This window comes from Rhinolophus sinicus, linkage group LG05 (assembly GCF_036562045.2).
Source record: "Rhinolophus sinicus isolate RSC01 linkage group LG05, ASM3656204v1, whole genome shotgun sequence".
In the NCBI taxonomy this organism is placed as follows: Eukaryota; Metazoa; Chordata; class Mammalia; order Chiroptera; family Rhinolophidae; genus Rhinolophus; species Rhinolophus sinicus.
Window position 1 is genome coordinate 31,637,540 of NC_133755.1, and position 26,685 is coordinate 31,664,224.

General features: G+C 42.4%; 1 protein-coding gene across 2 annotated transcripts in view; it reads left to right on the top strand.

Annotated features, from left to right (window-relative positions):
- The window catches only part of PRKCE (protein kinase C epsilon), a 469,050-nt gene that overhangs the window by 371,956 nt on the left and 70,409 nt on the right, over nucleotides 1–26,685 (top strand). For both annotated transcript variants that reach the window (XM_019748626.2, XM_019748625.2), the window contains one exon: nucleotides 17,542–17,696. In XM_019748626.2, the coding sequence (XP_019604185.1) occupies nucleotides 17,542–17,696 (155 nt within the window). The remainder of the gene's footprint in view (nucleotides 1–17,541; nucleotides 17,697–26,685) is intronic.

A 26,685-nucleotide genomic window follows, 5' to 3' on the forward strand; every position in this document is an offset into this window, starting at 1 on the left:
GCACACTATTAAATAACCTGGGAAGAGGGTGGGAGATTCATTTCTGATGACTTCACAGAATCCCAGTCCTCTCTAAGTCCCAAGAGTTGTTGACTATAATGAGGTTTTAATCTTCACGTCCTTCCTTAGCTCATTTTTGCTGTATATAAGAAGGGTGAACTGCCTTTCACATATAGTTTTATTCCTTTGACCCCCAAAGATCATCTACATATATTTGCAAATGAAGTTCACATGAATTTCAGTTAATGATGTGTTTTTTTAATACTGACTAATTGGCAACCCCAAATTGGTTAGATTTCCTTGCACTGATTGTTTCTTTAAAAACTGGTATTGGATGCTAATGGAAAGGACAGTCTTGGCAACAAAGGCTTAAACCATCGCCCAAGGGATTTAGATTATCATCAGCAGCCTGCACCAGAAGCAAAGTCTTACTGAATGCTATCTCTTTTCTAGATTAGATAGAAAGAAGAATTAGGGAGATACAAGGAAACAGTTTCTAAGGCTGGTCCCACTCTGATCTGGGTGACAATACAAACTGTGGGAATTAGAAAGTGCCTCCTGAGTCTAAAACTGGCAGCTCGATAAACTACGGGAGGCAGAGTCAGAGTTACAGAATATTTCCTAATTCGCTTGGGCTTCTTCGAAGTATAGAATGTTGCTACTTTGTGCTTACTTGTCTCTCTTTGCTTGTCCGTGTCCCTGGTCTGTGGTCCAGAGTTTATCTCCCTTTGCGTGCGTGCGTGCGTGTACGGGTGTTGTTGCTGACAGTGAGCTTAAGCTTTCTACAGATGTTGCTCTTCATTTTTAACCAGAATATGAAGGGGAAAGTGTTGACTTTCTAAATTGTAAGACCATGCTCTAAAGTTATTTGACCCTTGCACATTCTGGACTTCGAAATATTTAAATTCTTCCATACTTCCAGAGCTAGATGATAGAGTGTATGATAGTAAGAAATTCTCCAAGCTTCTTTTATTCAGACAGGTAAAGGAGTGGAGGGTTGATGTAATTCCTGGTTGTTTGAAATCTAAAAGCCTACTATTAAGGAAAGAGAAAAGGGGGAAGCAACTGTTCAGATCCTGTTCCTTGAAAGAATGCTGTTTATCTAGTATCCAAAGGGGCAGGGAATGTGTCTGTGGGTGAACTAACTCCTCCAATAATCTCATTGAGAAACTGTTTTGGGTTTGTCGCAGTTTCTAATATACTCTTAAGACAGTCTGTTTTCCAACAAGTGAAAGCAGATGTCATTCCATGCTAAGACTTTCTCCGACTCCAACAGACCTTCCATCTTATCGTCTGTCCAGTTAAGCTGCACAGTCCAAAAAAGAACACAGACATTTTAGTAAATGATTCGCTGTTCTTTCCATCTGAATAGTCAAATATTATTTGTGGGTGAGGAGCACAGTTCAGATACGATCAGTTGTAATGAAATTTGACAAAATTACTTCTCACGTTTTAGCAGAATCCTTTCTACCTTCCTATTTTAGGATCAACTTCCTCTGACAGATCTTTGCTTTACATTAAGGTTCAAGATGTGATATCGTTAGAGGTCAGAAACATCCAAAAAAAAAAAAAAAAGGAAAATTTAACTATTTTCCAATAGGAAATATTTGTATTATATTTTCAAGCCGTAAATGATCACTGGTGCTTTGAGTCCTGTTGCTGACTCTGGGAAAGTGTTTGTGCAAGTTTAGAAAATAGAACAGACCAGTAGATTTATGCTTAAAGTGATGGCATTGTCTTCTGGGGTGCTAAGGCACCCTTGCCTCACACATATGAGGCTTGTGGAATGCTGCTCTTTAATTTGTCTTAACTATCTCTTCTGAAACTGAATTGCTCCCTGCACCACCACCACCGCTCCCCCTCCCCCCCACGCATACACACACACACACACCACCACCACCACCACCACCACCACCACCACCACCACCACCCTATTTGCAAAGATCCAGCAGCAGCAGCAGCCCTCCAGAGGTTACTGTTTCAAACATTCCACAGGGCTGGATGCTGATAGCTCAGCAGCCATGTTACCTCCCTTGGCATGTCCCTTGAGAGAATGTAGGAGTAGCAGGCTGTGCCCTAGAGGAAGGACGCGGAAGTGGTAAGGGGCGTCCGCGTTCTGTGGGAAGGTGAGACAGCCCTGTGCAATATCAGGTGAAGGGAACGTGTTTATAAACTTCCTTTCCTGTGTTTTGTTATTTCCCCTGTTTCTGCCAACACACCCATTTGAGTGCCGGCTGGGCTAAAGTCACCCCAAAGGAAATATTAAAGTAATAAGAGTCAAGTACTTTATTTAGATCTTGCCTTCCTTCCCTTCCTTTCTTTGCCCCCAAATTTACTACTGGAAATAGGTAAACAGAGGTTGAATTAGGGCTAAGTCTGTAGGTTGCATCTTGATTTTTCCAGTCTCTGGGGAAGGGAGTAGAGAACCACCTCCTCCAATTAGAAATCCTAGACTTCTATTCATTTAACAACTTCGTATTACCCAGTACATTTTGTTCAAATAAATTGTGAAAATAAGTTATTTCTAGTGCTTGGGGCATAGTCTGTGAACTGATCTGTCTGTATCTCATAAATTTTCCATTTGGATGATCAGAAAAGGGCAGAAGTTTCTTGCTGTGCTGTTAGGCTACAAGCAACTGTTGTCACTGGCTGACCCTGGGTTGTAAGTACGTGGGAACTTTGTCAAGGGCTTCACAGAAAGGGGAAGAGTTAGTTCTATGGTGAGGTCTGCCTTTGGGTTGGTGGGAAGCTCTTACTAATTATTCTTTGTCAGTGCTTGTGTTTTAAACAAGTTGGCAGAGTTTTATCTTATCCAAACAGAGATACACGGCAAAAGAAAACTAATTTGGGCAATTAGAATTGGTGGTAACTCTGAATTGTATGGAATATGTTCAAAAAGATGACATCATATTACTTCAGTGTATGGACAGGAATTAGAACTGCTAACAAATTATTGCCAGGTAGAGGTTCCTCAGAACCTTCCATTATAAAAAGATAAGGGTAATTTTAATGAGCACATTTGCTAAATAGGTGGGTACTGTTGAATACTTAAAACATTTGTGTTCTTAAATTAGTTACAAATTTTTATGCATTTGAATTGGCTATTAAGTGGCCAAGCAATGCATTTCTTAATAAAGATAAATTTTCAGTTTGCTTTTGTGCAAGATAACACAATATCATATTTGAACAAATGCCAGATGGGTGAAGTGAGTTCTTGCCCATCAAAATAATGTTTTTCAAACAGTTTGGTTTCATGGGGGCGGGGATAATTGTATTAAAGCAGTGGTTTAAAGCCGGGACAGACAGCCTGAGATGGCCTCTGAGAGGCAGTTTCTGCCATGCCTGAGAGGCAGAGGTGAGGGGATACCTGTCAGCCCAGGGAAGTGAGCTTTTGCTCACTCGCAGTTTTGCTCCCCTCTTCTACATATTTATTGCATATTCAGACTTAGGCCCAGCCTAAATGATACAAAATGAAACCAAGTATAATTTCAAGGATAGACCTGTCTTGGGAGTTCACACAGAAAGATAGTGAATGAGCAGCTTACATGTTGGAGGCAACACTGCTTTGCATCTAGTAGATGCTCGAAAGATGCCTGCCAAAGACTGAATGGCACTTAGGAAATTAATGCACCAAATTTCCAGTTAGTGTAGCAGAGTCTGGGGGGCCAAAGCTGGGTGATTGCCCATCCTTATGAAGCCGATACACTTCATAGTAGTTACTTAGCTCTCCTCCTACTTGGCAAACCAAGAATCTGATGCAAAGTAGAGAAACAGTAAAAGTCATGTGAATCTGGAAATACATCCCTTTTACAGGCATTTGTTTAGAGTTTCCTGGCATTGGATTGTTTGCAGGTCAGTATTGCAAGAGAATACACATTTTTTACACAATACTGTGGTTAAAAGCAGGGTTTCCGCACCAGCTCACTGATTATTTCACTAAGCAAGGGATTAGTCAGAAGGCAATTGAAGTATCTTTTGTTATCATTGTTCATGAGAGACTCTGGTGGTTTGCCTATACTTTACATCATTGGTGGGTAGATTCCCCCTGTGGAATTCTTACAGGAAAGGTCATGAATGTGTATAAACCTTAGCTGGTCTGTATCCAGGATAAAGAGAAGTAATCTATTTGGATGAGACACCTAAGTAATTAGCCATCTAATTTATGAGCATGGCTACTCTGTTAGGTCCAGTAAAGGGATTCAGAAAGAGACCTCAGGGGCTGCTCTGGGAACCAAGATCATGAAACAGTGTTGGATCGGGTTGTCTAAAGTAATGGCGCTCCCCCACCTTGGCAATTATCTTAGCTGAGCAAAACCATAATTATATTAAATATATTGATGGATAAGTCTAATTCATCACTCATTGTTTATTGATTGACTGTTATAGGCGAGGTATACTTCTTGCTCCCAAGGACTGAGAAAAGTCCAATCGAAGAAGTAGGGTAGAAAAATAACACCGAGTTCAATAACCCTCTCTGCCTTCATAATATAAGCCAATGGCATAAGGTTATAATGTATAGGAGATGGTTCATTATCATGTGGGTGGTTTAAGTACTACTATGAATTCACAAGAGGAAGAGTTCTCGAAATGCTGTCTTCATTGGAAAAGGTGTGACCAAAGCGGAGAAGAATAGGAACAGGAAGTGTTTGATGTGTGGAGAGGCGGGACTTGGAGCAGAGTTGCCTGGATGCTTCAGAAGTGACCAAGAGTAAGGAGTGGTTGTGATATGAAAAGAAATCAATTCAAGTAGGAAGTAATGAGATAGGCTGAAATTTAGATGACCCCCGGACTGGGGGAGATGCTAACCTGAACTACTGAAAGTGTGACCCCCCAGCCTAACAGCATGGCACCACCTGAAAACTTGTTAGAAATGCAGGATCTCAGGTCCCAACCTAGACCTACAGACTCAGAATTTTGGAGTATGGGATCCAGGAATCTTTATTAAAAAGTGCCCAGTTGATTCTTTATGGATGCTAAAGTTTGAAAAGCATTACTACTGGTAAATTGGGCTTTATTCCAAATGACAGTGAAGACCCTTTGGAGGCTCTTGAGTGGAGATGTGGCATGTTCTTCAGTGAGCTGACCAGCCAGGGCACGTAGGAAACCAGTTCGTACATGGAAGCCTCTTCAGTGTTCTCACTCACAATTCTCACTTACTTGTGCCCACCATCTGCAAAGTGAAATCTCTCCAAATTGCCAGTCATGTAACTGTTGAAGCTAAAGTCAGATAACTGTTCTTTGAAGTGGTTTCTCAAGGCTGAGGGTATGTCTTGTCTGGGTAATGGGTGTGGTATGCATCTATAGGAAGTGTATTTCTATAAGTAGGGATTTTTTTAAGTGTGGGTGAGGCGCTCTGAGTGTGTTTGGTGGCACACATTTTATTATCTGGCAATTATAACTCTGCCTTGGCCTTTACTTTCCACTGTTAGAGTCTCACGGTCATCAGAAAAAAAAGACATGATTTCATACTCACCTAGACTCTAGATTGACTCTAGAGAGGACCAAAGGTCCCAGACTGAAGACCAGATCTCTATTATGTTCCTTCAAAAAGCAGCAGAGATTTTGTCCTAGAGACTCAAAACCATCTCTATAAATACAGCCTGAGCAAAGGGTTAATGTGCAGAGCCGCACACGTAGTCGTGAACCTTAGCCCCTAAGCACCTTTGTTTTTGATGCATAAAATGTGAGCTCTATTGTCAGCTTTCTGGAATGATGGAGAGGGCGACTCTTGGTGTAATGGAGAGAACCTTGGCTTTGGGACAAACAGACTTGGGTTCAAATTCTGGCTGTATTACTTACCAGCTCTGTGGCCTTGAGTGAATCAACTAACTCTTCTAAGCCTCTGTTTCTTTGTGGAAAATGCAGGTATTAACACCTGCTTTCAAGATCCTTTCATCAGTAAAAAGGTAGCTCATACCTCACCTGTAGTAGGTGTTCAATAAATGATAGCCATTATTAATCTCTCCTTGTTAATTATGTCTCACATTAGCATTAGATTGTAATTTAAAAAAAAAAAAAAAAAAGCCAAGATGGAGGTGGTTTCCTTCAAACAGCTAGGTCTCCTCACTGTTCCTTAAGAATACCAAAAGCATCCCTCTCTCTAAGCCTTCATGGTTTTCCTGCACTTGGAAGATTCAAAGCCTTTCTCATTCTGATGCGCCCCCCGCCCCCTTCTTTAAGTCCCAGCTCTTCCATGGATGGAGCTTTCCTTCATTATCTCTTCATCACAAATCCACACGTAATAAAATACCATCCTGTGATGTTAAGCCTTATGTCATTGGAATTTCTCATTCCTCCAAATAGATTGTAGCCTTTTTGAAAGCTCTCTATAAATACAAGCTAATTGACTGATTTGACATTTGTCCATCACCACACCATATGCAGCCACCAAAGGGAGGCTTGTGAATGAAAAATTGCAACCAATATTTTCCTGAGCAGTTGTTTGTTTGTTTGTTTGTTTGTTTGTTTGTTTGTTTTAAGCCAGGCACTTACAATGAAGGATACTCTATTTTAATTTTCCATGAAGTAGCTACTATTGAATCTCAATTTTGCAGATGGGGACACCAATACCTCTGTCCAAGTTCACACAGCCAGTAAGTAGCTGAGCTAGGCAGACTGGGTACAGAGGCTGAGTTTAGACTATATATAGGTGAGGATATTGATGGAGAAAGTTATCAGAATGTTAAAAAACACCCACTGACAGAGTTCCACTAACAGGGATTGGTACAGTCAAGTCATGAAGTGTTTCAGTGGAGGTTCTCAAGCGCCCAGGTCTTTTTTCTCATTCCTGGCCTTAACAAGTCTGTTTAGATAATGGATATCTGCATTTAGAGAAACCAGCCTCCTTTCCGAATTGTTGGCCAGTTCATATCAGAGCTGAGAATGGGTCCTGAAACTCTCACTTGCCTTGTCTGTATCACCACCTTTCCAGGTCATTAAGAACAAAAGGTTTGTGGACAGATGAAACACAGGCTGTTTTTGTTCTGCTTCTACAAACACCTACGCCTGCTTAATGCGGACTGGATGGCGTTGATTGGAGTCTGTGCGCTTAGATTTTTATAAAACAGCACATGCCAGAATCTAGCACCTTCTTACAATAGCACAACCATGATTAAGCAATTCCTTGGAGAGGACCCTGTGCTATTACACCAAATATTTATAAGTTTATCTCACCACACTGCTTGGCATTCAGAGTAAATCTGAGCAGAAGTATGGAGATCAAAGAATTTAATAATCAGAAAATTTCCTTTCACGCTCTATCTGTCATCAAATGAAAGTATTAGTGAAGTGGTATGGAAATCCTCTTCAGCATGCCTGCAACCACCAGCCATGCCACTGAAGATTTAAAACAATGTGATCAAGTGTTCAAAATTCACCGGATGTAGTTGTATCCGTCTGTTAGTATATTATTTCCAAGTTGCCAATTTCCCCGAGATTAGCACATTTTCATTTCGGCTTATTAAAGGAGTCAGAACATGAAGGGGGATTTAGCACAGTGATGATGTCAGCTATGCTTGCTTGCTATCATGGCTTATTTGGTTCGGGGTAGCCATGCATATGAACCCCACAAAGCGTCTATAGGACGAAAAGTCAAGCCAAGTGCAATTGATAGAAAGGAAAAGATAAGAAATACAATTATGTGTGAAACCACAGCTCTCTGGCCATGGGTAGGAATTTCAGGCCTTTGATTTGATGTCATCTGGCCCTATAGTTGCAAAAACACATTAAGTACAGTATCAGCTACACAGTAAGTGCTTTTTTATGGCATTACTGGAATGGCTTGGATAAACCCAGCATGATGTGAAGCATTGTAGGGACTCAGCCCAGTGCAGGAGACAGGGCCCTGGTCACCCCAGGAGCTACCTCCTGTTGTGGAAAGCCATAGTTTTCATGAGAACTTGTCCATCAGAGTGCTGGGATGGAGGAAGGCTAGAAACCAGTGGCCCAAGAATTTGCACTCTAGTTGGATTGACCAACACATGGAATTCTCACAGAAAGATGTAGAACAAAATGTAACATCCCCAAATACTGATGTTAGAAAGAGCCGGACAAATTGCCTCATCTAGTAGTTCCCCAGCCTCACTGATCATTAGGAGCTGTCTGGGGAATTTCAAACTAAATGAACATTCCCAGGAGCCATCCCAGAGTTCGAAGTTCTGAGAGAGGGGCCTGGAAATCTGTATGCTTTAAAATGCCCCCAAGGGATTCTGCTGCTCAGCCAGCTTATTCGGTCCATCCCTTCCATGAACAAAGAGTGTTTCTGTAATATTAACAACCCTGCAAAGTTATCATCCAGCCACGGCTGGCAACCTCAGGTTGGAAGGAACTCACTGCAAAAGTAGGCAGCAGGACCCAATGTTGGACAGAGGGCTGGAGTTCTTAGAAGTCTTTCCTAGATTGTAATAAAAGGAGACTCACTGTATCTTCCACCTGTTGGTCTTGTTGGACCGTCTGTAGTAAAAGATTGAATTTACCAACATTGTAATCCTTCCATTGGTTACCAACATGGCAATCCTTGAAATGTTTTTGAGAGAGTCCCTCTTCAATTTGTTCCTTTGTTTGATAGTTCATTCATTCATTCGTTCATTCAGTTCGGACCATCAGCATCTTTAGGAGTAGATTTATTGAGGCTGACCATTGCCACTTCCTTCCGCCACTCTTCATAGGTCCCAGCTTGTTCTCTCCCCCATTTGCCTTACTCTAGATCAACTCTAGTTTGTCCAATATGGTGCCCAGAAGCAGCTACCACACTGACCATGTGGTCTGACCAACCATGTCCAACAAGAGCTACAGGAGTGCTTTGTCACCTGTGTCCTGCTTCAATTAAAGAGTGTTATAAGGATAACCAAGGGCCCAAACTGGTGCAGATGGAAAGCTTCATAGCTGATCAGGAAGGGAAAAGGTCAGCGTTGGCTGAACTTACCAGGCATGACTCAGGTTCTAGAAAATGAGTACACTTTGGAGTGGAAGAGAAGTAACATCTTTCCAGTATTCTGAGTAGAGAAATAAAGTTTCATTGAATACCTGGAAAATTGCTGCACAGACCTCAGTGTACACGTATTATTTAGCCTCTAGGCTAACTAGAGGCTCTCCCCACATCTCTGCTCTTTACGTGTAGGATCAGCTCTGACTGCCACACTGACCACGGGGGTATGAGGAGGCATTTTGCTTTCTTCTCTGTGTAGTGTGATCGACCTAAATAGTTCCATCTAAAGCAGGTTATATTTTCTTCCCACAATTGAAGGGAAATATTGATGTATCTTCTCTACTTAGGGTCAGCTACCTGGTATTTGCTTTTCTTTAAAATTGTCACTAGAACTTTGCATATTCTTTGGAAAGAAAAGAAAAGGTAAGAAAATAGAGACTATTGTGATGTTGACAGGTAAAGTGAACAATTCAGTTCACCGATCAGTTGTATGTAGACAAGATTGAAAAAAGTTTCCTTGATTGCTTTGCACTGAATAGACGGGTCATTTTAACATTAATGTAGGTGCATTCTAATCCCCCGATTGGTTAGCAGGATTTATTTCTAAATAGAATTTAGCGAGCAGGCAAAGAAACAGAAAGCAAAGAGAAAGCAGCAACAACAATAGCAGCAGCAATAACATGGTCCAGCATTGACCAGGACTACAGGCTTTATTTACACCACGAGTAGGTACGTGAGCCTCCTGGAAATCAGACCTCAAATGTGTGACCTCTGTAGGTGATTCTTTTTGTGCTGGGCACCGGAAATAATAAGATGATGTCTGAGTTTCAAGAGGAAGCCAGAGGTGACTGAGGTACCAGACACGCTCTGAGGATACCATGTACACAATGTATGCAGCGATAATGCAAAAGTACTTTTCATTGGCAAAGTTCCCCATCTAAACCCTCTTGATTCTCTAATTTCAAAGAGGAAACTAACGTCAAGTTGTTATTCCTAAGTAACTTTAGATGCTGCTCTTATGGCAGGAGGTCACTCTGGTGGTCAGTATTGTCAAGATATCGCCTGTTGGGGGGCTATACCTTGTATGATGTGATAGAAACTTCATAAAATGTTGATGACTCCTATAAAAGGAAAGTGTTCTGTGTTGTATTGAACCAAAACTTTTCCCTTACCCCTGGCTTTCATGCACAGATGGCAGGAACTTAAAGTTGTTCCCTGGGCTAAATGCAGCTCTAACAAGAGGCAGGAAGTGTTAGAGCTTTATTGGGTAAGTCAGTTTGGTACAACTTTAGGTCACTTGAAACTTGGGGCCTGCTGTCAAATAATCATAGTTTTAAACAATTGGAAACAAATATCAGGTATACATGAATGAAGTGTATACCATCTCAGCCAGCAGAATGTCAGGTGGAATTTTTATTATTTGAGCAAATGTGGTAAAGTTAAATCTTTCCCACAAGAAAATAAGCATTCCTCTTTTACCCACAGTAGAGTGGACTCCACTCTCTGTGTCTCATAGACGATCATTATGAGAAACTGCCATCTAAGAACCCATTCTGTGTTTTCCATATGACTATTTGTGTTGATGTAATTGGTCATTGTGATAGGAATTTAATTGAGATAAATCTTAATTTGGGGAAAGACCACAGAAAGGTCATTACACTTATGTAAGGCCTTGAACAATGGGAGTTAAAGGGAGGAGAAGTCCTATTAAAAGAAAGGCTGAGAATGTGTGAAAATGACTTTAAAAAAACACACAAAAAAACAAACATTATTCAAGCAGTAATTATTATTGTATAGGAAAATTTACATTATTAATCATAATTATTATTCAGCTGAGACTCTCATTTTCTGTTAATCGACAAGTAAGCTTCCAATAAGAACAAAAAGATCTTTTTTATTATCCCTCCCTTTCAACAATACATAGTTGACAGGTCAGTGACACCAATGAAATAAGGCTCTGCCTATCACCCACGTGTGGTATGTCTACTTAAGGGCTAGAAAGTCCCACTCATTGTTGACTGTTTTTAGTTTATTGTAATGATTGCTGTGCTTTTTTGTGTGGGGAAATAGAACTGATTTAGTTAAGTTTCTCAAAGTAGTTGATCTTTCCCTTGGTTCTACCAAGGAAGTGTAATGGAAAGGGAGGGTTGCTTGTTCTTCTTCAAAGATAACAAGACATTAAGACAGTGGAACTAGGGAAGAGATGGAATAACTTCAGGCCACCTTTTTTCCAGTCCATCTTGAACTCTGTTTCTAGAGTAGTTTTTCTTAACATTGGCTTTCATCATGCCATTATATAACTCAAAAGATTTCTAGAATTCTTTACGTCCCACCTGTGTATTCAGAACCACCTCCCCGCTGCCCCACTGCCACCCAACCTGTCTCCTTTCTACCTACATCCAAAGTTTATGCACTGCTTTCTAGATAGCAAGTTGATTCACTGGGTCACTCCTACCCACTCATCCCCACATGCAATGTTCATTTTTGCTTACCACTACCCAAGGGGTTCTCAGCCTCCCACCTCCCACTGTTCAAGACCTTAGTCAAGTGTGGTCTTTCCCCTAATTCAGATTTATGTCAACCAGATTCCTATAGCAATGGCTAGTTCCATCAATACCAATTGTATTATGGAAAATAAAATATAGCAAGTGTTTTCATATGACTATTTCTTATGATCTTCTAAGCTAAGGCCTGGCTGACATAGTTATTCTTTAGCAGGGGCTAAGAAATGACCCAGATACAGAGGTATTACGATCTGATTAGCTACAGAAGAGTTCAGCACATAATGAGAGATTATTTTGTGTTGCTTTCTATGGTTTCCTGTCTTTAATTCGTAGCTCCTGCAGACTAAAGCCATGGCTTATGTCATCTTCCATATCCCCAAGCACCTACCCAAGGGCTGGGTATCCAGAACATACCTATTGAGTTGATAGGTTAAAAGATGTAGATATGGAGGGGAAAGGAGATGCTACAGAGTGTGGAGTGAGGACCCATAATACCCTCAGATGGCATGTTGGAAAAATGGTTCATCCTGTCACTGGCACATCTAAAGCAAACTGTTCCAAGTCCCGTCTTTTGTTGGACATTCATGTGAAATTGATTCAAAAGCGATAGAATCTTCGCACATATAAACAGCTAACAAATAATGGAGAATGTGTGTCCAAACAAACCCAATTGGCAGGACATGCAGTGCTGCTGAGAGGAAGCCTCTGGCTATCCATCACACCTTGAAAGATGAACAGGGCGGGCCTAGTTTTCCCTTCAAAGGCAGGAAAGTTTAGCGCTCTGGGAAAATGGAGCCCAATAGGAATTTCTAACACACGGTGTGGCCCTTCCGGCTTATAAGTCATTATTACCTATTCTTGCCCTAAATAGCCATGACATATAATCTCTTTCCCAATTTTATTATTTTACTTGGTATCGCAAGACCGTAACTTTTTAGACATTCAGGTGAGATTAAAGTAGGAGGAGGTGGAATAAGGCTTTTAAAATCTTTGATTACCTCAGAAAACATATTTGCTTACTTTACCAGGAAGCTGGGGTTCTGTTTTGTTTTGTTTTCTGCCGATGCCAAGAGGGGATTAATGAGTAGCTGCTGGATTTGCCAGCTTTCTTTTGATTTCAGTTTACGTAATTAAGCAGTTCCCAGAATGACTTAAGGTTCTCACTCTGCATCAAAACATGCTTCTCAAATTTGTTAGGTGTGGAGGTCAGAAACAATCCAGACTCACTGAATGGAGGGAGGGGAAGTGAAAAACTTATCTTGCTTTAAAATGCCCCTAACTATATAAAAAAAGGTTGACTATGCTTTGGGCCGTGCATGTGGAGATGTATGAATAGAAAACCACTTAAAACTGAAGTTCAACATGGGCTAAAGTTAGAATAACTCAAAATGAGGTTAACAAGAGAAATAATACAGGGAAACCAACTTTAGTTTACTATTGACTGTCCAGCATCTAAAGCCTCATGCATAGTGGGTGTTCAAACACTCATCTATTCAACAAAGACATACCAGAAGCCCACTGTATGCCAGGCTCAGTTCTAGTTGCTGGAGATACAGTAAGGATCTAAACCAACAAAAATCCCTCCCTCCGGATGCTTGCATAGAATGAGTGTTGAATGAGCAGATTTTTATCGAGTGCCTCCTTAGGTACAGAGTTCAGAGCCAGTGGTGATGTGGGAAGAATAAGGCATGCTCCTCAAGAAACTGACAGTCTCACTGGGAAGTGAAGACATCTGTCCATGGAACAAAAGTGCTGTCCAAAGCCCTAACTATATACGGGATGCTGATACAGACAGACCCCATGAGGGTGAAATGGTCAGAGGAGGTACCCATCTCCACATTCCACAAGGCAAGAGGCTCACTGCAGCAAACTGACTTGTCTTCAACTCCCTAAGCAGAAAGAATTTGCAGACACAAATATCAGAACACCCTTTGGTTTCATTTCTCTCTTATATCCCCCTAACCTTGTTTATTCTTCTACCAAGAGGATGCTTATTTTTTAAGGGAATTATAGCAGCTTTTCTTTGGGGTTAGGCTAATTCCCTTACAGCCTCACAGCTGCAAATCACCTTGGCAGAAAGCAGATGAAAGGCTGGAAAGGGCAGAATTACCCACAGTTCCAGCCCTCATAAAGCCTACAGTCAGAAAGACATGCATCAATTATACAAATAAAACCTCCACTGTGCTAAATGCTACGGTGGAGAGCATAGCACATACTAGGGGGATTTGACCTTGTCAGAGAAGTCAAGGACAGCTTCCTAGAAGAAAAGATGGCTGCACTGAAATCTGAAGGATGAGGAAGGATTAATCAGGTAAAGCAAGAGGGGAAAATGTTCTCAGCAGGGGATACAGCATGAGCAAAGTCCCTGTGGTAGGAAGGAGTTTGCTCTTGGGACAGAGTGAGATGACACAAAAGAGGTGGGTAGGGCAAGACCATACAGGCCATATGGCATATTTATTCCATCAGGAGGCCTTTAAAAGAAATCAGTAGAATGAGGGAGGAAGGGAGATGGGTTACAATCAGATTTTCATTTCCGCAGGGTAACTGTCTGTATTGTGATCAGCATTTGGTGGGGGAATTGGAGTCAATGTGGGGATCACTAATTAATAAAGGACAATTGGAAGAATCTAGACAAGAGATGATAATTGCTTGGGCCAGAATGGTGGCCATGGTGATGGTGGAAATGAACAGAAGTAGACAGATGTAACAGGTACAAAACAATAAGCACAAAGGCACAACGGGTCAAAGCAACAGCGTTTGATGATGCACGTCAGGGACGAAGGACAGGAGGGATTAGGAATGACGTTCAGGTTTCTGACTGGTACGGTTGGCTCAGTGGTGAAGCCCTGCCCTGAGACAGGCACCCTGGCCAAGGACCAGTTTGCGGGGGGTGGGGGAGATGATGAAATCAGTTTTGAATATGTTGGGTTTGAGTGCCTTTGGGGCATCTAGCGGGAGATGTCAGAAACGCAGGTGCATAAATGGGTCTGAGCTTAGAGGAGAGGCTTGGGATGGAGGTAGGCATTTGTGAGTCATTTGCGTCAAGGTGCATTACACACTGCAGGGGTGGATGAGATCACTCAGAGAGTACAGGATGTACGGAGAGTACAGCTCTGTGGGATTCCAACACCCAATGGCTGGGGAGAGGAGAGGCCTAACAAGAGCAGGTGGGGGAAAAAACCCTGCCAGGAACATACGGAGAAAAACCAGCCTGAAAGCCAAGGGAGGCAAGTATTTGTTGGGAGAGGCCATGATCAGGGAAAAACACTGCTGAAAGGACAGGAAAAATGAAGCCTTGATAATGATAATGATAGCTATAATGCCGTCAGTAACAGTAATAATGGACAATGTGCATAGAGTACCAATTATGAGCCAGGCATTTTAACTATAATTTAATCCTCATAAGAGGATTAAATCCATAAGGCAGGTCCTGTTATCACCCTCATTTTTACAGATGAGAAAACGGAGCACAGAGAAATGAAGTTATTTGCCTGAATCACATGGTCAGTACATGATGAAATCAGGTTGGGAGCTCTTTTTTCTCGCTCCACAGCCGCTATCTTTAAATGCTGTGTGTCTAGTGTTGGAGAATAAAAAGCAGCCAGGGAGGGAGAGTGGGAAGGGGAAGTTTTTCCTCATTAAAGATCTGGATTCTTTCAAACATAGCCAAGGAAATCCTCTATGGTTGCTGAAGCCCAAGTCAAGTCGGTGACTCTGGAATGGCATTGCCGTGACAATTTCTGATGGTTCAGCTGGCATAAGGCAGTACTGACTGCATGACACAGCTGTACTTGCCGTGTGAAACGCTTTCCTCGAGTGCTCTAGGCGGCGCTTCTCAAAGTGGGGCCCCAGGCCAGCAGCATCAACATCACCTGGGAACTAGGTGATACAGATTCTTAGGCTCCATGCCTCATCTTCTGAAGCAGCAACTCGGCGGGGGACCCCGGAATCTGTGTTCTAACAAGCCTCTGTGTGATTTTATTGTACAAGTTTGAGAACCCTTGTTCTTGGGGAATCCTTGAAAAGAAAAAAAGGAAAATTCAAATAACTTATTCATATATCTCACAGCTGCAAATCACCTTGGCAGAAAGCAGATGAAAGAGCCAGTGGTTCTCAACCCTCGCTGCTCATTGGAATCCCAGGAGGAGCTTTGAAAGCGACTGATGCCTGAGTCCCACCCTCAGAAATTCTGGTTTCATGGGGCTGGCGTCAGCCTGAGCATTCGGTTTTTGAAATGAGGGTTTGAATGAGGAATGGAGGATTGACTGAATATTCGGTCGGCAAGGCAGCCTCTGTACTTCTCAGGACAAAATTGTGCTCGGGAGAGAAAGCGAGGCAGGCCTTGAAGGGGAGGAGCAGGATAAATGGAAGAGAAGCTAGACCTTGGGTCCTTTGTGAACACCAGTAAAGTTTGGAGATAATGCTGGAGATTGTGGTGCGTGCGGGAGAAAGCTGTCTGAATTTGTAACAATTCCTAATGATGGACTTATTTTCAAAGAATTGCCAATAATAAAGCAGATACACTATCAAGACTGCTTCATGAATAAAGAAATATTATTGTGACTTGTACTGTCTTACTGGAAACGATTCTATGAATTTTGATTGACAACAATATGCTAATATTCTCCTGGGAGCTTCATTTAGGCTCTACATGTTAAGAATGTACTCTGCTCCGCTGGCCTGTCAAACATCACTGTTTCCCCTTTGCTCCATGAACCTTCATCCCCAGCTGACCTGCTCAGTTTACTGGTTGATCCCTAAGCATTCTCACTGTTCCTACATCCAGGCATTTGTTCCTGTTCCCCCACCCCACCTCCTCTTTGTCTCACGGCCTCGTTTCACCTAGAACCCTCCATGACTCCCCAGTTCAGAGAGCTCACCTAATTCTTTCAACACCCAGTATCCTTAAAGCACTCTGCTCCTGTTTTGATTTCATCATTCTGCCCATTTCCCATCTCTACTCCTAAATCGTAAGCCCCCCAAGGACAGTGATGGCTTATGATTTTTGCCTCCTGTCTAGCATAGCATCCCACTCTCTGCAGGCTTAGAAAACAGTACTCAAGAAACTGCGCAAAGGTGAATTTGAGTCCATCTGCTTCCCCTAGCATCATGGATGTGCGTTAGAAGGCACCAACCCCAATGCGATGTTACGCTGGTTTGGCCATTCTGAAGGCTGAGGCAGGAATCCCAGAAGGAACGTCGTCCAAAGTGAAAAGTGGCCCTCATGGGAAGGGGCTCTCACAGTCCCATTATTCCATGCTACTTTGTATTACTTTCATAGGCCTGCCTTAACAAATTACCACAAACGTGTTGGCTTAAAACAATAGAAATGTATTCTCTCACAGTTCTGGAGGCCAGAAATCTGAAACCAGTGACGTTGGGCCAAAAGAAGGTGTCACCTAGGCCATGTTCACTCCAAAGGCTCTAGGAGAGTCCTTTCTTCTTCCAGCTTCTGGTGGCAGCTGCATTCCTTGGCTTGTGGCCACATCACTCCGATCTCTGCCTCTGTGGTCACATTGCCTTCTCCCTTCTCAAATCTCCCTGTTGTTCTGAGGGCATTTGTGATTGCATTTAAGGCCCACCCTGGCGATGCCGGGTAACCTCCCATCTCACAATCCTTAGTATCTCACCTGCAAGTCTTTGTTTTGTTTTGTTTTTTTGGTGTTTTTTTTTTGGTGCCATCAAAGGGAGCGTTCACATGTTAAGGGATTAGGACATGGATATCTTTTGGAGAGGTCGTTATTCAACCTACCACACAGATAAAGGTAACTGGAGCCTCCAAAGGCACAGACACATACCTGCCCAAGGCATTACTTCAAGGTCATGACAGAAATCAGACAGACCCAGGTCTCCTTTCTGTCAACTTTGGGCTTCTTCCACTAGACTGGGCTGATGCCCATAAATGTAAGACAAGATTTTAAAATAATACCTCAGATCTTCATTCATGTGCTGTATCCACTCTCTTCTTTCTGGATTATGTTGTGGCTTCCGGAATTCATCCACCTTCGTCCCCGTTAGTCCCAGTTCTATTATGTTAGGCTCACGGTGCACTGGCTTGTGTGGGCAGCTGCAGTAGAATTAGCTAAGTAACATTTGTGCCTCTCCTTTCAGGACCGCCTCTTTTTCGTCATGGAGTATGTAAATGGTGGAGACCTCATGTTCCAGATTCAGCGCTCCCGAAAATTCGATGAGCCTCGTTCCCGGTTCTATGCTGCAGAAGTTACGTCAGCCCTCATGTTCCTCCATCAACATGGAGTCATCTACAGGTAGCTCTTCTCTCCTCCTCTCTTTCCTCAGAGTGAAAAAATGAATTCTCCAGACACTTGAACTGACTTTGGCTCCTGCCCAGCTGGTCTCTTAGCAATCCGCTTTAGATTAGTTGTTTGTTCCAGTTTGCTTACAGAGGACTTTTGGGGGTTCGTTTTATCACTGTGAATGTTAGTATTTGAATAGCCCCAGGAGACCCACTGTTTGTGCCAGATTTGATTGAAAGCCCAGAACGACATTTTAAAGGCCTGGCGCCCAACGACCTTGGGGTGACCTTCTTTTCTGTCTCTCCCCACCCTCTTCCTTCAACATCAGGGCATTCTTTTTACTTTTTCCTCTGTGCCATGAACTTCCTCCCCTTCCCAACATCTTGCCACTTCCTGAGTTTGTTTGGCTTCGTTGTCTCTAGCAGATAGAATCAGAGAAGCAAGAGTTGCTTGGGGGTCTCAGGGTTTATGGTCCGGGTGGAGGAGGGAAAGGGAACTAGACAATATCCAACAGGAAGTGACTCTTTGCAGATCATCTAGTCCCCTATTACTGCCCTGTCCCTCTTCCAAGAAAACATAGGACACACACACACACACACACACACACACACACACACTAATTTTCCAGTAAGGGAGCAGGACTATTTACGCAGGCTCTTCTGTGAGGTCAGGAATTCTGGGAGGAGTAAATATTTATAATTAGCAACAAGGACACTAAAGTTCCTTAAGGTTTTTTTCAAGGACTGTGAATTTCTTTACTTGGTTTTTGCTTCCTACTTTCTCTCTCTTTTTTCTTTTTCTTTTTCTTTTTTTTTTTTCAGTTGGATAGACAAATAGCTGTCTTGGTTCAATACTGAATGTAGTCACTTACCAGAACTTTACTGACCTTCTCCTGAAAACAATGCCCAAATCTTATTCGAGGGGCTCTGACCAACCCCCACCCCAGGCTTCCCTTCCTACTGACATCGCTTAGCTTCCAAAAGGATGCGTCTCTGTGCTCAAAAATAGTCAGTGGTTCCCTATGGGCTGCATAATAAAGCCCATACTTTTTAGCCTGCTTCATGGCCCTCCATGTTGACTTCATGTATTTATTTCCCATTACTGTGTAACAAATTACCACAAGCTTAGTGGCTTAAACAACACCCATTTATTATCTCAGTTTCCATGGGTCAGGAGTCCAGGCATGGTGTACCTGGGCCCTCTGCTCAGGGTCTCGCTGCTGTGACCGAGGTGTTTAGCCAGGCTGCTGCCTGTCTGAAGTGTGAGGTTCTCTTCCAAGCTCACATAGTGGTGGGCAGAATTCATTTCCTTGCAGCTATAGAATTCTTGTGGCTTCCTTCTTCAAGGCCAGCAGGAGAGAAAAATCTTTTCTGCTTTGAGCCTCTAACTTCAGGTAAGGCCTGGACCGCCCTGCCCTCCCCCCTTTAAAAGGACCACTTGGTTAAATCAGGCATAGCCAGGCTAATCTCCCTTTTGTTTAACTCAAAGTCAGATGATTACAAATATATGGTGATGGAAGGAGAACTGACTCTGGGTGATGAACACACAATGGGATTTATAGATGATGTAGTACAGAATTGCACACCTGAAATCTATGTAATTTTACTAACAATTGTCACCCCAACAAATTTAAAAAAAAAAAGTCAGATGATTAGGGACCTTAATTATATCTACAAAATCCCTTTGCCCTATAATGTCTCATACTCATGATAGTGATATCACATCATCTTTTTCCACATTCTTTTGGTTAGAGGTAAGTCACAGTTTCCACCAAACTCAAGAGAAGGGAGTGATGGAATTATGCCAGAACATGACTCATTGGGGATCATCTCAGGTTTTGTCTGCTCCAGGCCAGTGCACCTTTCTCTCCTTCACTTCCCACAGCATCTTGTTTTGAACCCACTAAGGTTCTTAGCTTTCCTCAAACTCACCTGCCAATTCCAAATGCTCATGTGCGTCTGTACCTCCTCTCCACCTGCTATGTCCAGCCCAGGAGCCTCACGCAATACCACCTGCCTGCACGAAGCCTGGTCCCACCAGCCAGAGTGAGTCTCTCCATTGCCCACACCTTCCTCTGCAATTTGGGGATGAATTGCAGTTCGAGACCTGCATGGCCTCCCCTACCACTGTCCACCTGGTGTGAGGAGTAGGCATCCAAGTGGATCCTTCTCTAAGTTGCACACTCTTAAGGGCCATTCCTTCTTCTTCGTTTTAACCTCTCAATCTTCTTATTCTGCACGCTCTTCTGTCTTGTACGAAGTAAATAGTCCACAAATGACCATTGACTTCAGTTAGATTAAAACCCTCATCTCTGCCCCAAAGCAATTTACAAGCTAGTCAGAGATACAGGAGTTAGATATATGAAAAGATCCCCCATGCTGCAAGGCAGTGCATTGTTAGGTGCCATGACATAAAGAAGAATTGTCACTCTTTGACATGTTATCCCATATTATTCCTGTTGGGGGGGTATAATCATCCACAACTTACTAGCACGGATTCAGAGACTCACCTTAAATAATTTGCCTGAGGTCGTACTTGGTAAGTGGCAGATGTAGGAAGTATAACTGACCAGTAGACTCCTGCTGTACCCCCGTGACACGTGTTGTCCTGCCTTTTGAAGCCTAAGGACAAACTCTTTAGCTTGTCATTCCAGGTATTCCAGAACTTAACTTCCCCTTACATTTCTAGTTTTCTTCTCCTTTCTCCTTTCCTAAATGAAGGCTTCCCTCTCACGCCTCCTGTGAACATGTTTGCTTTACTGGCTTCTATGAGCCATACTTTCTGCCTCTCCTTCCCACCTCCCTGACCATTTCTCCTCAATCTTTCTATCACCTGGCCTGGCTCCTTCTTTTCCGTTCTCTGAATGCTGGTTTTCCCTGGGGCCTTCATCCCACTTTATTCTTCACCTAAACCCTCTCTCTGAGCATTGGCACATTGGCATTGGCATGCCTTCAAATGCCTCCTATGTGCCAGCAACCCCATATCACTATATCCAGCCCTCAGTTATCTCTAGAACCCCAAACAAGATCTTTCTCTCAAAACTCTCTCTCGAGACTTGTCCTTCAAAACCTTTTCACTTCTTCCCTGGCTGGTTTGCAATACTTGACTTGACTCACTGCTTCTCGGTTTTCTGCCCTTCTATCTATCCACCTCCCCTCCATTATTTAGTAGTCTTTCAACAAATCAGCACAGGCTGATTGTTACATGTTCCCCTTCTTCTCACCCTACCACCCTTATAAGATAAAGCACCATCCCATTTGCTGGCCTTCAGACCCCCTCGTGCCCTGGCCCTGGGGCTGCTGTGCACAGTTCTGTGGTTTGGACCCCACACACAGGTGTGAAGAGCACAGGCAGTGAGTGGAAGGTGGAGCCCACCCTGCTTGCGTGGGTGGCTCCTACCCAAGAAACGAGATGTCTTTTTGTGTTTCTGACAGAGACACCATGCGCGCTAACAGGGCTCTGGTGGCCCGCAACGATCTTTGACCCTTATTATTATTCCCCCAACCACATATCCCACCCTCCAGGTACTCTCAATTATTTGACATTCTCCCCCAAATACCATTCTCTTTCATTTCTCTGTGCATTTGTCCCCACAGTTCCTTGATTACCCTTGATCCTGTTCTGTGTCTTGATCAGTGAGTAGTTCCCAGTGCACGTCCTTGGTCTTTACTGCCTCAGAGCTCCTGGCTTTCAAAATATGTAGATTCCATAGTACTGGGGGAGGGGGGATAGATAAGCATCTAGGCAAGAAAAGAGTGGTCGTGACTTGATGATTGCTGACACTGGTGATGCATACATGTGGGCTCACTGTTTTGTCTACTTTCGTGTATGTTTTAAATTTTCCATAATAATATTGTAACATTTTTAAAGAGAATAGTGATTCCAGAGTAACCTTCCTAGAGCTTTTGATTCAGGTCTTGGTATGGGGTTTAGGAATCTGTATTTTTTTTAAAAGCGTTCCGCAGGTGATTTAGGGACCACAGGTCTAGATAAATTCCATTCTGCCTTCAGGACTATGTCAAGTGTCCCTGTTCTGTGAGGCTTTTTCTGACCACCCAGCCTGTCATGGAGATTGTTTGCCTTCCCTGAATGACATAACATCTCTCTCTACCAGGTACTTAGCTGGTGCCCTTTGCTGACCTTGTATTTTTATTTGAGATGCCTATTGTGTGATTGAGAACTCCACATGAGAGTGCTCACCTAGTTAGCCTGGGACAGTATCTTCCTTGTAGTAGGTGTTCACTCATATTTGTTCTTGTAACTCCAGAGCTTTCTAGTCCAATGCATTGCTATGCCATAGGTATACTTCTTAAAAGTCTGTGTTGGAAGTATTCCTAGAACACAATTTTTTCCCTGACCCTAAAAGGCCCCTCATTCCTTCATATCTCTCATTTTATGGGTTGATGGGGACCATGTGGTCTTTATGTCCTGTGATGCTTTGCTTTAAGCTGCGAGCAGAAGGGCTATTCAGGGTAGTTAGTCTGCAGCTGACCTAAGAGGCTATGAGTATGTGTCCTTGCCTATTGGCTGTTCTGAAGCCCAGGCAGAGATCATATTTTGTGTGATACAGGGGCTTATTTGAGAGATTGACAAAACCAGGTTTTGGAGGAGAACTTCATTGCTAAAGCTGAAACTGAATTATCCAGCCTTCCTTCTGGAATTCACACATAAACTAATTAGCGGTTATTTGGCCAGTATGAGAACTTAGGTAAGAAGTCATTTCTGTGGCTGGTGGCTCACACTTGAAGGAGAGTCCAAGCTGACAGGCGTGACCCCCTTTCCTCTGGTACCTTACTGGGTCAGGTTCCCCACACCAGGCTGCACAGGGCACTGTCTCTTGTCCCCTGCCCATTGTTCCTGGGACTCTTCTGTGTACTATGGCAGAAAAAGACATGAGCTCACGGTGTGTCCACTCTTCCCAACCATGGCTTTTAAAAATCTCTTCCTCTCCCTTACTCATTCACACACACCGTACGAAGTGGAGGTTTTGAAGGGCAGGCCTTCTTTCTAACGTTGATTCAGGGAACTCTCTCCTCCTCTACCTCATGCTCAGTGCATCTGTTTTTCACTGAGCTGCTCAATAGCAGCTGCTGACTCTGAGAGCATTCCTCCATCCCTGCGACACGAAAAAGGGGAAATTGTGTGATCTGCCTCAGAAAGAGGGCAGCCAGAGGCCCTGGGAAGACAGCCGAAGGCTTGGCAGACAGGAATGTATCTTACTCTTTCCCAGTCCGGAAGCTAGGAGTACAGTCGCAGAACGTGGTGAATGTGGCCTGTGCCCCTCTGGCTCGTTGTCTTAACATTTTATGCCTCAGTTTCCTAGTCTATAAAGTAGAAATAATTGTTGTCCCTGTCTCATGAGGTTGTAGGGATTTAGGGAGTTGATAGATCTAAATAATTTTGAATAATGCCTGCTCTAAGCACACTGTAATTCCTCAATAAAGGTTAGTTAATCTTATTGTATCCTGAATTGCTTTTTATGAAGATATATTGAAAGAACATTGGAGATCTTTTATCCAACCCAGTCTCCAAAAGGGAATCTATACAGGAATTAATTTCTTCCTTCCTTCTTATAGAACTGAACTCCTTTTTTTATTATTTTAATTATAATAGTAGAGATTATAGGATAAATCAAAATTTAAGCGGCAAAGAAATGTGTAAAATCAGTTTGTCCTTCACCAGCCTTTTAGCTCCCCAGGGTAAAACCGTTTCTAGAAAATTTGAGCAATCTTGTTGAGCAAGTGATTGAACCACTCTTTAAGACTGGCTTCCATTTGTGAAGTTCAGATGATGTTTATCTTGTCTCCTTCATGTGGTACTGGAAGTCAGATTATAGAGGTAGAGGAGAGGGATATGAAAGCACCTGGGAAATGACAAGGTATTTTATTCCTGTAAAGTATTATTAATGATTAGCATTTGTCACTTTGAGCACTAAACTTTGGTCATTATCCAGCAGAGAAGGAAGTTGTAAGTTATAAAGCTCTCCTTCTCTTAAATTCACCAAGACATTCTATCTTTAACGATCAGTCTTCATCATTCCCCAAGAGTCAGTCTGCCCTAGGTGCTTTTGTGGGCCCCTGGCCAGAATTGGGTGGGCAGTGGAGAGACAGGAGGGAGCGCACGTCTCTGTTTTGGCTGCGCCTACCTCACTCTGTACTCAAGAGGTACTTAGAAAAGGCTTACCTTGTTGATGACAATGGTTATAAAAAGTCAAATAAAAATTAAGAGCAGGAAACAGAGATCTAGTCAAATCTCAGAGCACCTAATAAACCTGAGTCTTAAGTGTCTTGTCCTCTCCAGGGCTGGGGGACAGAGCCCAAAAGGAGGGGCTTGGAAGGGGTTTCTCTTGAAAAAGTTGGAGACATCCTGACGTCTCTAGCTGTGTTCTCCAAGCCGGTCCTCCATGGAAAATACATACAGAGTGCGGTGTGATGTAGATTCTCATCTTCTTTCAATACATTTTCAGTTTACCTAATGCTAATACAAGGCAGGGGAGGAGGAAGAATTGGGGGGATCCCTTCCTTTTTCCTTCCCAATCTTCTAGGAGGACCTGACCATTAGAAAATCACTTAGGGTACTTGGAGCTCTATTTCCTCACAGAGTGTTCTCAGCTGTCAGCATTCCTCAACCCATTATAGAAAATGATTAATTAATTAATTAGAACAGTTGATTTTATTTCCATCTTCTTACAGTCCCCAGTATCACATCTGCAAGCATCTTCATCTTCTGCCATCTTCACCGGAAGTAGAACATGATATTTTAATATAAAACTCCCAAGGACCTAAAGGCTGAGTGTATCATACTAGGAGGGTACCATCTGCCATAGCCAGAATCTCAAGTCCGAATGCTAGATCAACGAGGGCCTCAAAGACTATCTAATCCAACTCCATTTTATAGATGGAACTTGGAAACCAAAATTGGGCAGTAACTCACCCAAGTTTACACAGGGAGGTATTATAAAGCTCAGATGTTATTTTAATCAAAGATATACATATAGATAAAGAGTCAAACTCTTCTACCATGTGTTTAAAGAACTAAAAAGCCATTTTCTGCCCTCCCTCCCTGCTGCCCCCAGTTTCCCCTTCCACAGAGACAACCACTTTCAATTCTTTTAGCTGATACTTTCGGTATGGAATTATGTATTTCTAAATAACAAGCATTTATTATTACTTTTTAAAAAAACTTTATTTTAGGCATCAGCTAGTAACTTTCCACTATGGAAGCGAGAATTTAGTTCTTTGTCCCCCCATTCACTCACCACCCCACCACATCTGCGCATTCTTTACAACTTTCCATTTTTCCATCCCCTCAATAGCATTTATGATAATTTTGGTTAAATGAATGTGCATATTCATTTACTATGACCGTGAAATACTACTTAGAACTAAGCCATGTGGTAAGCTATAATTACTTTTCCTTTCCTATATATTGTCTTTGTTTGTTTACCATGGAGATAAGAATTATCTCTTTTTTTCCCCCTGTGGTTATTATTAACTCAACACAAACTCTCTACAAATTGTCTCCCTTCAGGATGTTTAGGTGCAATAGATATTCTATTAATTTCATAGTCTTGGATAAATATCTCCCAGAACCTTCTAAACTGCTCCAGTCTGAACAGTTATCCTCAGTGCCTGTTGTATGGCTGTCGTCTTGGGATCTCCCTGCACTATTCTCTTAGTGCTTCCTTGTCCCTCTCTCTTACTTGAAAGCTCCTATCTTTTGTATTTCGTATCTCCTCTTTCTTGATATACCCCCTTGATGTGGTGAAGCACCCCCCACACCCAGCAATTTTCTGAGAAAGAAATTTTTGAGACCTTCCTTTTATACCTAAAATCATCTTTATCTTAGTCTCAAACTTGATAAAGAGTTTGGCTGGGTATGGAATTCTAGATTGAAAACCATTTTCCCTCAAAATTTGGTATTATTCCATTGCCTTCTAGTTCCTAGTGTTGCGAGTAAGAAGTCTAAAACTGTTTTGATTCTTGATCCTTTGTATAGACCTATTACTTTTTCCTGGAAGCTTGTTAATTACTTAATGATGTGGTATAGGCCTATTTTTATCCATTGTCCTGGGCCCTGAGTTGATCTTTTCAATTTAGAAAGTCATGTCCTTCAGTTCTAGAAGATGTCTTATTTGCTTATTTAATGATTCCTTCTCTACTTTCTCTTTCTGGGATTATCATTCAGCTATTAGTCAACTTGAGGTTTATCATAGACTAATCTGGGTGGCCACATAGTTGTGAAACTTCTATCAATAGTTTTTGGACCTTTCCTCTTGGATTTCTCAGATGACCGTAGGATGACTCTTCCAGAGTCCTTCCTGAAAAGAGAGGGCTTTGCAGCCAGAAGCCAAATGAGGGAGGAGGGTTGGAGGGCCCAGCTCCCAGAATACATGTGTCCATTTAATTCCCCTGTTTTCAGTTCTATACTCTTGTTCCTGCCCTTTCTCCCTGTTTTACCCTGGGTCTGGAGACCCTCTGTTTCTCTTCTCCAGAGAATAAACCCCTGGGGGCAGGAAAGGGGCTGTGAAAAGTAAAGAAAAAAATCTAGTTTAACATTTATTATCAACCAGATATCTTATTTTGTCTCTCTTCATGTGACCCTCATCTCCAGAAGTAACTGTTAACTGCAAATTCTTGAGCTTTGGTGGGGCAAAAGGTGGGAGATTCTGCAGTGTAAATTTGATTATTCTTGATTTTTTCCCATTGATGGTTTAAAATTCAGCTCTTTTTGGGGTCTACTAAGTCATTTACCACTCATCCCTTTGCTTCCCATCTTCCAAAATTGTGTTGCTGTTGTTTCTTCTCTTGTTCTCCCCATCTTTGTATATATAGGCCTTTGTGTGTAATTTTGGGAAAGAGAGAAAAATAGTTGTGGGTGTTCAAGCTATCCTCTTTTTCCAGAAGTCAATAATAACAAAACTAAAAATAACCACCATAGCAATAGTGGCAACAACAATAATAGCAAGACACTTACTTAGCCTTTGTTAGGAGCCGGACAC